Below are 12980 nucleotides of genomic sequence, written 5' to 3'. Positions count from 1 at the left end.
CGGATTTTGCTAGCATTACGGCTCAGAATATAAGGCGTGATTACAGGGAGGAACAAAGCCGAAGGGCAACAAACGAGGTAGATTCTCACGGCAATTTGGAACAATTGATAGCAAGCTTGGGATTGGCTCAAGCTCAACTTATGCGTAGCGTAGAGGAAGTGAAGAAGATGCATCAGGAGATCTTGAATAGTCGCACATGTATCGCAGGCATCAAAGATGAATGGACCAGTAGATATAGCCCTACCACCACCTGCCTTTAGCACTCAACAACCAACCTTCGACTACCATACAACCGAAGCTTAGAGAGCTTAAGCCCTTACATGTGAGAATGAAAGAGTATGCAGAAACAAGGGAACGTATCTTCGGAGTTTCCAAGAAAATAAAAAGAGCCAGAGAGCGTTTTCGGCAACGTAAAAAGATTCGCCAAGAAATTGCGGCGGCGTCCCTGTACGTGGGAGAAGATGCTCGATTCTATACCAAAATCAAAGTTAATGGCGAAGAAATAGAAGGTCTGTTGGACAGTGGCGCTACCGTTTCATGTTTAGGTAAGAATTGTCTGGAATTTGTTAGAAGAGCGGGCTTGGAGATACAAGATTTCTTTTCTTTTATCAAGACGGCAGACAATAGTCCACATAGGATTACCGGTAGAGTACGGGCGACGATAACCTTCAATGGGAAATCCAATCCAGTAACCTTTTATTTGGTACCAAGTTTGGGCCGCGAGCTGTTCTTAGGTGTTGATTTCATGAAATTGTTTCAGTTGCTTAATGTCGAAAGCCTCTCCACCAACTCAGCTAGTCTCTGCGATGAGGTTGATGGTGGCTCTAGGGATGACAAAACTATGCACGCTCTATCAGAGTACCAGCAGAAGCGCTTGGATTTTGTTAAAGGGAAGTTCCCGTGCTACTCTAGGAAGGGGTTAGGCCGAACTAAGTCTGAAGTGCACACAATCGATACACGAGATGCAGCGCCAGTAAAAAGTAGACACTATCCTTTTCCCCGGCGGTTCAGAAGTTAATGTATGCTGAATTGGATAGGATTTGTTAACGGAAGCAGGCCTAACTATAAATGTAGCCAAATCGAAGTTCTGCTTCAAGGAACTTAGATATCTTGGTTACATTGTTGGTGGAGGGAGGCTCAAACCGGACCCGGCAAGGATAGAAACGATAACCAGGTATCAATATCCTAAAACAGCGAAGCAAGTCAGGAGTTTCACAGGTGCTACAGGTTGGTACAGAAGATTTATCCCCAATTATGCCACCATAGCAGCACCAATTTTCGAGACACTCAAGAATGGCAGCGGTTTTCACTTTAGTGACGCGGTTAAAGTTGCTTTTGACAGACTCAAGCAAGCATTGGTAACAAGTCCAGTGCTTACTCATCCTAATTTTGCTAGAGATTTCTTTGTACAGTGCGATGCGTCCGATATTGGAGTAGGTGCGGTCCTGTTTCAAAAGGATGACGAGGAAGGGGAGCACCCGATTGCTTACTTCTCTCATAAGTTAACCTCAGCACAAAGGAATTATTCCGTAACAGAGCGGGAATGTTTAGCTGTTGTTTTGGCAATCAAGAAGTTCCGACCGTATATAGAACTGATGCCCTTTACCGTGATTACTGACCATAGCAGTCTGAAGTGGCTGATGTCTCAGCGGACGGCTGGCTAGATGGAGCCTGCATTTACAATCTTTTTCCTTTACCATTGAGCATAGACGCGGAAAAGATAACGTCGTGCCAGACGTACTGTCCCGGTATTATATGGAGGAGATCTCGGCCGATTGGACTAGCTTAGTGGACCTCAGTTCGGAGGCGTTTAAATCTGAAGAATATGAGTCATTAAAGGAACAAATCCGTGGGAATGAGGCCAGAGTACCTGATATAAAAGTACTGGACGGTTTTGTATATAAAAGAACATTACACTATGATGGAACACCACTGGGAGAGGATTTGGCATGGAAGTTGTGGGTACCAGCTGAGTTAACATCAGAAATAGTAGGGAAAGTCCATTGTCCATCTAAGGTAGCACATGGTGGATTTCATAAGACGCTTAGAAGGATAAAAAAATATTTTTATTGGCCAAACATGAATGCACAAGTGAGAGAGTTTGTGCTCAACTGTCAAGTGTGTAAGGAGGCGAAGTCTTCTAATACCACCCTTCGACCACCTATGGGGAACGAAACTATAGCGGAACGACCATTTCAGCGTTTATTCGTAGATTTTGTGGGTCCTTACCCAAGGTCGAAATCTGGGAATGCATACATATTTATAGTGCTTGATCATTTAACTAAATATGTGCTTCTGAAGGCTATGGCAAAAGCGAATACGAAAAATGTTGTGAAGTTTCTCATTACCGAAGTATTTCATAAATTTGGGACGCCAGAAACAGTTGTCTCGGATAATGGACAACAATTCGTGAGCAAAGAATTCGCTGATGTTCTAAGGAACTTTGGCATCAAACATGTGCGGACGGCAATCCATGCCCCTCAGGCAAACGCCTCCGAAAGGGTAAACCAAACTATTCTGGCGGCAATTAGAACCTATTTGGGTGAAGATCACACTGAGTGGGATAAACACTTATCCGAGATTGAATGTTCGTTGCGCTCCTCCGTTCATTCTTCGATTGGAGTTACACCGTATTTCGCTCTGTTCGGAATGAACATGGTGAGCCATGGAAGTATATACAATCTTGCACGGAGACTAAGAATGTTGGAGGATCCCGAATGCAATATTTTGCCTAAGTCCATTCATCTAGATCTGATTCGAAACAAAATTAGAGATAACCTGCACCAGGCATATATCAGAAATGAGAAGTCATACAATACACGTAGCCGAAACGTAAAATTTATACCTGGCCAAGAAGTGTATCGTAGAAGTTTCCAGCAAAGTGATTTCAAGAACAATTTTAATGCCAAACTTAGCAAAAAGTTCTTTAAATGCCGCATAGTAAAACCTGTGGGAAACTGCTTATATGAAGTTGAAGATCTGAAGGGCAAACCATTGGGGGTTTATCATGCTAAAGATTTGAAACAATAAGTTGGTAGTCATGCGCTGTTGATACTCGGGCCAGAAATAATATGCTTAACTTTTTATGAGATTTTAAAAGAAAACAAATGATTGAAGGGATCTCATTTGGCGGAACTGCATTACTATAGAAGATATTCTCCGAGTTGTCTGCCTATAGGAAATATTCTTAAAATTTCATTACTATGGGAAATAGATTAGAAATTTTATTTCTGTAGGAAGTATTGCAGTATTTTATTTCTATAGGAAATATTTTTAGGATTTTATTTCTGTAGTAAATATTTTCAGAATTTCATTTCTATACAGTAAATTCTCAGGATCTTACTTCTATATTGTCGAGAATTTACTTCTATAGAATACTAGGAAATCTCATACCAGAACCTAATTCTATGAGAGATTATTGACTCTTAGTTGAGGGAGTATACACACAAAGAAAAATTTTCTGGTTCAATCACGAAATTAATTGATCCAATTAATTTTTAATTGAAATGTCTTCAATCACAGAAGTGATAGTATCAATTAAAAAATTAATTGAAGGTCAATTAAAAAGTTAATTAATCCAATTAAAAAATTAATTGATGCTACTATTTTTGTGATTGATTTTTGTTTTAATTAAAAAAAAATGTTGAATCAATTAAATTTTTAATTGAATATTTTTTAAAACTCAATTAAAATTTTAATTGGAAAAATTTTCGTGAAATTTTTTTTGTGTGTATATATGGCAATATCGACAGGGACCGGTGATGTTTGCTGAACATTTTTGTTATTTCATTGATTTCTGGTTGGAGATTAGAGGCCATATATATAAATTTCTCTTTAATCATGTTCTCAGGCTTCACTTACCGACTTTGACCATGGGGTCGTGTGCAACATGAGATCGTAGGTCTTTGTTTGACACTTTACGTTCAATCGAAGAACTGGAGACACTTTCGATTTGCGTGGATTCTGGTTCGGCACATGCCTTGGAGCTGGGTTTATATCTCTTTCTTAGATTTTTTATGTTTATCACTACGACACAGAGTGTGGGAATATATTTCATTGCTTTTCATATCACCCAAATATTTTGGTGACGGAATCAAATGAATTCTTTAGACACACTTTTATTTGTACATTGGACCATTTTGCATTTCACCCATAACAAAAAAAGAGAGAATAGTGACACATCAGTACATAGACTATAGACTTTAGATAGATGATCCACTATTCTCTTTAAAAACAATGTGTCAGTTCCAAAAATTAGTTTTCTGACATTTCGTTTTGATTTTTTCGTAAAGAGTCAGTCCCAAACATTAATTTTCGTGCATTTGCTTTTGTGTTGATCGTAAAGAGCAATGCTGCTCAAAATTAAATTTCGTATTTTCGCGGTTTTGGTCACAATTTTTTGTTCAAATATGAACTTTTAATATATTAATTTATTTATAAATCCTCTGTTGCATCAAACACGTTCTAATTTTGTGTAAAATTGGCAAACTACAAAAAGGAAAACGAAAGAGATTGTAAGCGTGCTCTTATTTTTCTCGTTTATTCTTAATCTTCGGAACTGTCAAAAATAGTTTGACACTCATGGCTCATCTATCTAAAGTCTATAGTCTATGCATCAGTACACTTCGACGAGTTCATTCACCTTACAATATCATTCACAATAGCGCCCTTTGTTTTTATTCATTTTTTTCTATGTCACTTATGTGGGGCAAAATAGCAACGATCTCATTCTTCATGGGGCCTTATTGGAAACGGGAAACCCATGCTTTAATCTTTTTATTTTTTTTTACAGAGAATTTTTTTTTTGCAGTAAATCATTCCATTTACATATTTTCATAGTATAGGGAAGTTTCATACCATCACGTACATTGTCGCATTCTTTTTAACCGTTGGCCGTCCGAGTCGTGTTTACACTTTTCACCCTTGTTTTGTTTTTCTTTTCTTTGCATCATATTTCTCATTTTCATTGCATTCTTCGTTAACAAATTTGAATGCGGAGACGCGGATTCTTCGTTAATTCGTTTGATTTCCGTTACTCCATGCAATATGGTATGCTTTTTTAGGATTTGCGTTATATAACTATTTTACACTCACACTCATTCTTTTTCCAGATTTTCACTAGCACTTTTGCACAAGAGTCCAAAAACAAAAAATATATCCTTTTCCACTAGATTTTATTTGAGTGTATTTAATTATTAATACTAATTCATTAATTTGTATTCGCGGGTTATCTTGGGCCTTGGTGTATATTGAACACGATTACCGATACGGCTTTTTATTGTCATGGTACACCCAGAATCCTTCCGGGGGTATGGCTACGACGGCACCTGTGGTTTTTATGTGATTATTATGTCGAACCGGAATAAATTTTTTGCGTCTGATGATCGATGTTTTTTTTGCCGATAGTGATGATGTTCTTCATTGGAGCGTCGGTAAATAGTGATATTCGGTAGTCTATTGTACCTGGTAATAGGTATTCGCTAACCTTTTTAGTCTAGGTGATGCCTAATTTTGTGGTATTCGTAGGGTAGTGTGATTAGGTGTGCCTGGGGCGATGTGCCTGGATTACCACATTTTACTGAGTTGGCTGTAACTGGTTACGGGGGAAAATGCTCCGGTGCTATATGCAGGAGATATGTTTCTCCTTTGGACCATTTTCTACCGGATGTATACCTTGAGAATGCTCCTTGTTGTGGAAGGAACGTGATACAGACAGCTTCGTACGATATTGTAAATCTATTCTATGTATTCCCCCTACGGGCCTAGTTTGAGGTTTAGGGTTCCGAAATTGCATATCTTGTAGCATTCCACAAAGGCCACTTTAGGTTCACTTACTGAAGGACCGCCCGGGAACATAGTCTCCCCTATCAGGATTTTACGTGCCTGCTTCATGATCAAGTGTGTATGTCACGAATTTTCCTTCCCATCCTTTTACAGTGGTCTTCAAAGGATGGTTAGGTTTGTCGCGTGCGGCTATACCCAGCGCCATCTAGTGGTCAATGAGGAGTGGGGATGGATGAAATTTATTTATGGCAATATTTCTCAAACTATAGGAGGTACGTGACATCTTTGCTGTCATCCTGACAGATGTACGGGGAAATGGCGGCCCATGGGGGGATGACAGAAAAGTGGACAAAAAGTTTGGTCTTTTCCTTTTTTCGACCTACGAGCGAGAAGGAGGTTATCGATCGAAAGTTTTCAAAACTTGTTTATTGGGTCCATATAAAATCTGCGCAAAGAGAAAATTGAGAGGAGAAAAAGAAATAATACTGCCAATAAGAAGGAATCATTTTTTTGGTTCTTCTGTTGGGAAGACATCCACTATAAAGACAAAAGCCTATTGGGATTACAGCGGATTGAAAACCATTGGCTCTCGGCTTTCACGTGGGGAAGTTATATCCGCATTGGCGGTATTTCACCATCGTCCATCATTTACAACCAGCCCCCTTAATTGAAGACATTCTGGCTACTCACCACATTCATCCCAGCAATATCCAAGCGAACCAACCAAACCACTTGGCCACCAGGTATTCCGGACCACAAGACAGACGAACGCACTGACTGATAGACTCTTACCTTATCTGAACTCCACACGTGACTTTGCCAATATTGAGGGTATCTTGAAAGAAAGAGAAGAAATCGTTCGTTAATACACTAATAGGGAAAACATTGAATATTTTATATTTACATTACAATCAACTGAAATTGAAGACAGTTGCATTTCTTGAGTAGGGTCTGTGTACAACCTAGGCTTAGGGAATCTCAAAATGGCAATCTTTAGCCCAATTTGGTAGTTCAATGTTGCCCCTAATAAAAAAAAAAAATAAAAACACACACAAAAAAAGGAAGAGAAAAACAAATTAAAATAAAAAAAATCATTTAAAAGAAACTAAAACCTATTAGAATTACAGCTTTAATAAAAGAAGATAAAAAAAATATCCCCAATATAATCGAAATAGAGACAAATACATTTACAAAACAGATAACATTTTACATTCGGACGGACATACTAAAGTGGCGCAATACCGAAGAACTACGTTTTGTTTTTAATCTTGGGTGAAGGAAACATTAATGTGGTCATATCTGCCTTTTGAGAAATTTTAACATTTTTTTTTCTTGTTACATTTAATTGTATAATCATATCGAATTCGAACACGTCAACAAGATGAGACTTCTATTTTTTTTGTAATTAGTATTTTTACTATATATTTTATAGAGATACAATTTTTTATGAATTTTTGTATATTTCCATACGATCCATTCGTTTAACTTTAACGTTAAGAAATAAAGACAGAATTTTATGTGACCTATTGTATTGGAATGAGAAATATTGAATTTTAATGGACAAAATTAGGAAGTAGGAGGTCGGATTAGGGGGTGATAGCAAACAAAAAGGTAGGTATGGGGCAGTAGAAATGTGAACTGCCATGGAGGAATTCATTTCCTATGGGTGGGTAATAGAACCGGCTTAGCATCTGCCGGGGATGTTTCATATCCCGGTGGGATACCAGATCAGCGTCATCGTCTTGTTTTTTTGTTTATATCCAACATCAGAATCCTTGACAGCCCGTATTTTTTTACAATATTCTATTTTCCTGGCATGTTTATGAGATATTGTTTTCTCGTACTGTTCATTCGTCGTTACCACCAAAGGAACCTACCCATCCAGCGAGTTTAGCCGAGCGTAACGCCATCATGCCAGACACTTGGATTGGTAACACGCAAATTGATATATATTAGAAGTTTTTGTCTTGGACCGGAACAGTACAGAATTTCATTGGTGCAAGTAGAAAATTACTAAAAGAATTTTACTACTTTTGTTAAATCCACCGCCAGTGACATATCCCAGTGACATATGAGTGGCAATTTATCCCACCGCATGCCCCGCATATGGGCGGATTATGGGAATCGGCAGTAAAAAGTTTTAAACATCATTTTAAACGAATAGCTGGTACCCATAAATTCACGTTCGAACAATTTGTTACAATTATCGCTAGGATTGAAGGAATCCTAAATTCACGTCGCATATCTTAGGTTACATAACGTGCAGTGTGTGGTGTCTTGTTCGGTGATAGTGCGTCTATTACCATTAAGATATATAAGGTCGCAACTAGCTTTCAGAATCCATGTAATATTTCTCGTGCTGTATTGACCGTTGAGATATAGATATCCTTTTGTATGATTGAGGTCTCTGCACGGTTGAAAAAGACTGTTCTTCATATGTTTGGCTATAAACATTATATGTTTGGAACACAAATTTTTAAACACAATATTTTTGAGTGCAAGCATATAATGTTCATAAACTAGCATAACATGTTTGGGACATATATGTTAATATGTTAGAACATATTATGTTTGGGACATAAAATGTTTGTAAATATAATATGCTTGGATGCAAACATATATTAATTTAGAAATAGCCTATAAACATATATGTGTTTAGTAGCTTGGAGCGCTATTTAACAGGGAGCGATATTGAATTAAGTTGGTGGTTGTTGCTTGTTATTAAAAAATTAACATTTTATTTGTCCTTGGGCAATTGATCAGCTACTTCTTTGATCCTTACAAACTGAGTGGTCCGCTGTTCGAATCCCCGGCCGGCAAAAGGTAAAATTAAAATAAAAAATCATACAATTGAATAATTTCTTCTACAATGTTTGTATTACAGAAAAAGGTGCTAAGAACTAAAAAATCTCGTGGAAGTGAGAAAGATGTGGGAGAATATACAATTAGGCAGAAACAAAATTTTGAGCATTCAGGTCGAAAACCTATGTTGTTAGCACCTATATTACCTGTTTATTTTCATAATTCATTATGATTGTAAATATATAAATAAATGAATAAAATTTTGAGCACAATATTGTTTGGGAGAATTTTTTTAAGCATATAATAGTTTTGGGTGCAAAATGCTTCCAAACATATTATATGTCCACATAATAACATATTGTTTTTTGGAAGACAACATTATTGAATTTGGATGCAAAAATACAAAATGTTTTGAACTTAGACTACCCAACCATATATTGTTTAGACCAATATGCTTTCAAACATATTATATATTGGAAGAGATCAAACATATAAATGTTTGGGCAATACCCAAAAATGTATATGCTTGAAGCAAAATATGTTTGGGAGTATATGTTACAGAAGCGATTTTTTGTGAGCGTGAGTATATCCGTGTATTACTTTGTAGCGCTTTTTGTAGGTTGCTTTGTCTACACCGTTCATTTAAATAACTTATCAGGTTATTAGCGATACAGTTGAATGTATCTGTGTCGTTTGTTTCACCATAAAGGCTATCCACTTAGAACCCTGTTCAGAATTATCGTCTCTAGCCTTTGAGGCTGCATTTACACGATTCGTCGGGAGGCGGAGGCTACCCCACAGGGTGGTTTCCGATAATGGAAGGAATTTCATTGGTGCAAGTAGAAAATTACTAAAAGAATTTTACTACTTTTGTTAAATCCACCGCCAGTGACATATCCCAAAAATACTCAACACACGGCTTTGAGTGGCAATTTATCCCACCGCATGCCCCGCATATGGGCGGATCATGGGAATCGGCAGTAAAAAGTTTTAAACATCATTTTAAACGAATAGCTGGTACCCATAAATTCACGTTCGAACAATTTGTTACAATTATCGCTAGGATTGAAGGAATCCTAAATTCACGTCGCATATCTGCCGTTTCTGAAGATCCATCAGATTTGACAGATCTTACTCCGGGTACCTTTTTAAAGGATCATCAATTATTTCTTTCCCTGAAACCCCATCTCAGAACTTACCTCTTCTCAATAGATGGACGAAGTTAAAAGCTCTGCACCGTCAAACGATATAAATGGAAGAATTCTGGTTCCAATTTGAGGATTGGCGATTTGGTTGTCTAATGGACGATTTGTTACCACCTAGCGACTGGCGCTAGGTGGTAACACGGTTCACGGTTCCGACAATAATATTCGAGTTGCTGATATCAAAGTTGCTTCTGTAATTATTACTCGTCCCATCGTGAAATTATGTTACTTACCGCTCTTAGACCAAACCTCCCCCGAATCAACTTCTTAAACCTTACCTTTTCGCTTTCCTTCCTCTCATATAATCATTTCATACATCACCCTTCCCATCATCCCATATTAATGTCCTTTCCATTTACAGATCACTAACGGAAAATGTCCCACCCCAGGTCTATGATTGTAGCATATGCAAAGAGAGGCATCTTTTGCGCGACTGCCCTATTTTCATAATGATGCCGGTGGCCGACAGAAGAAGGGTGACGGTTCGTACGTATAATTACTGCATGAACTGTTTAGCAAAAAGCCACACCGTGGAACGGTGCAGTTCACCAGCGACCTGCCAGAAGTGCGGCTATCAGCATCCACAAATAGCGAGAACGCCATCCGCAACAGCGCCTGCCTACTACACGCATAGGGAAAGGACGGCCGGGAACACAACGACACACCAAACAACATCAGGAAAAAATACCACTACGAGACGAGTCATAATCACGGGAAGACGAAACAATACAACTACCCAACACACAAGAAGGCCCATCAGATAGTTCACGAAGAACCCTATACCGCAACCACCAACTACAACACGAAGACAACCACGACAGTCCACATCACAACATGCTCACACTAACAACATAATTAAGAAGAGACGATCTATCCAACGTCCCAAGCGCAACCAGCACATTCTGGCCGAGGCTAAAAAGTCCATTGCTACCGTGCTTTGCAAATCGAATTTTGCATAAGTGCAAGGCCGGGGGCATGGACAAACTTCACGTTTGTCAACTATTTTGAATATTTAAAAATGTTTTGAATTATTGTAAATGAACTTTGAATTATGAACTGAACTATTGTTAATGAATTTTCTTAAAATCATAATCAAATTAATATTTTGAAATATAAAATTGCTGAATTAAAATCTATTGTGAATTATCGCGTATTAAAATTTAGTACATTAAGTTAGCTGGTTTGTTATGTGTAGTAGTAGTAGTGTATCTCTTTATTAATACAACATTTTATATACATTTTGTATTTAAGAATTTGGATATTTGAATGTAATATAATTATTTTTAACATATGGTTTGTAGATTCTAGGTTTTGAAAAAATATATAATGCGATTAATGAAGAGACTATACGGCTATGACCTTGGTCGGCAGCCGGATCTTAAATTGTACTATTTCAATTTGTATTGTAAAGTAGAACGATATAGTTTTAGTATATTCGAAATGAAGTGTGTGGTCATCTGAATTCGTTTATAATAAGTTGCCTATAATTTAATGCAGTTTTTACATAGGCTATAATTTTTCTCCAATCTGTAGTTTCTCCACCATTTAGTACCGCTATTATTTCGTCGTCTGATAATTGAACTTTTCCAAGGTAGCGTAATCTATATGTACTCAGCAGTGGACATATTCCAATGAAGTGCTGCAAATTTTCCGTCGTTCTTAGGTTACATAACGTGCAGTGTGTGGTATCTTGTTCGGTGATAGTGCGTCTATTACCATTAAGATATATAAGGTCGCAACTAGCTTTCAGAATCCATGTAATATCTCTCGTGCTGTATTGACCGTTGAGATATAGATATCCTTTTGTATGATTGAGGTCTCTGTATATCCGTGTATTACTTTGTAGCGCTTTTTGTAGGTTGCTTTGTCTACACCGTTCATTTAAATACCTTATCAGGTTATTAGCGATACAGTTGAATGTATCTGTGTCGCATTTGGTTCTATTGGTTGCAGCCCCATTTCTTCCAGAAGACCATTTATATTCTTAACCCAAAACACGTCCTTCTGTATGTTTATGTGTGTAAATCTACAATGGAGTCTATCTTCGCCATATTTAAATAGAGTTTTGTTAATATAGTCCAAATGGACCGGTTTCGATAGCTAAGGCGTAATTTGGTGTAGATTCTGGCAGTGGCAAGACTTTTTTCAGGAAATAACGTTGTAGTTTATCTACCTCTGCGAAATTTCCATATCCCCAAACTTGTGCTGCATAGGACTGTATTGATCGACAGACAGCTTGATAAAGGTTCCACTTTTGTACCAAACTAATGTTGTCTTTTTGTATAAAGTTTTTCCAGCTAGTTTTTATAGCACTTTTAGATTGCGTATTTCTATTTTGTATGTGCTTCAAAAACGAAACGTACAATGTTCATGTTCTGAAAGTATTCCTCCTCTTCTAAATACTAATACTTTTGTTTACCATCAGATTCCAATCATCGCAATACTTTTCCAGGTTACGAATCATACTTTGCAGTTCTGTTTTATCTTCTGCTAAGATCACGATGTCATCTGCATATAACAAAACCCTAATGTTCATATCGCTTATTGTAATGCCACCTTGTAATGCCTCATGTATGTCATTCATGTATAGTGCAAATAGCAATGGTGAGAGAAGACAACATTGCTTAACACCTGAATTCGTCTCGAAGTAATCGGACAGTTCCTCTCCCGTCGGACAGTTCCTCTCCCGCCCAAACAGCGTGAGTGTGCGTGAGCGTGATTAACAAACCAAAATGTCGTGCGTGAGTGTGAGTCACGAAAATAATATCTTCGTGAGTGTGCGTGAGTAAAGAATTACACTCACGAAAATATTCCTGCTCACCAACATAAAACGCTTAAGAGTTATATTCAATTACAATTTTAGTGACACCTGGGATGTTAAGAGTTTAATAACACTCTCGATTTAAATAATGCTCATGTTTTCAGACACTTCGGTAAGGTAAATTAATCATAAAATTATTCGTGAGTCACGACGTTTTCGTGCGTGAGTGTGCGTGAGTACAAATTTTCTTTTCGTGAGTGTGCGTGAGCGTGAGACCTACCAAAAAATATCGTGCGTGAGTGTGCGTGAGTATGATTTTTCAGTCGTGAGTGTGCGTGAGCGTGAGTAAACTATTACTCACGTGCACACCTCTAGTCGAAAGCAGCTCTGAAGTCCACAAAGAAGGCGTATACTTTTTTCTTCTCAGC

General features: G+C 37.7%; 1 protein-coding gene across 3 annotated transcripts in view; it reads right to left on the bottom strand.

Annotated features, from left to right (window-relative positions):
* LOC142225936 (uncharacterized) overlaps positions 1-12980 on the bottom strand; it is a 138765-nt gene that overhangs the window by 61962 nt on the left and 63823 nt on the right. For 2 of the 3 annotated variants that reach the window (XM_075295785.1, XM_075295786.1), the window contains exons 2-4: positions 6689-6807; positions 6475-6619; positions 3862-6229 (exon numbers count right to left, since the gene is read on the bottom strand). In XM_075295785.1, the coding sequence (XP_075151900.1) occupies positions 3862-4057 (196 nt within the window). In that variant the 5' untranslated portion in view covers positions 4058-6229; positions 6475-6619; positions 6689-6807. The remainder of the gene's footprint in view (positions 1-3861; positions 6230-6474; positions 6620-6688; positions 6808-12980) is intronic. The other variant, XR_012719522.1, reaches the window with a different exon arrangement.

Source organism: Haematobia irritans, chromosome 2, assembly GCF_050003625.1.
Source record: "Haematobia irritans isolate KBUSLIRL chromosome 2, ASM5000362v1, whole genome shotgun sequence".
Classification (NCBI taxonomy): domain Eukaryota; kingdom Metazoa; phylum Arthropoda; class Insecta; order Diptera; family Muscidae; genus Haematobia; species Haematobia irritans.
Note: the sequence above shows the minus strand (reverse complement) of the source record. Positions and strands in the feature narration are given on the sequence as shown.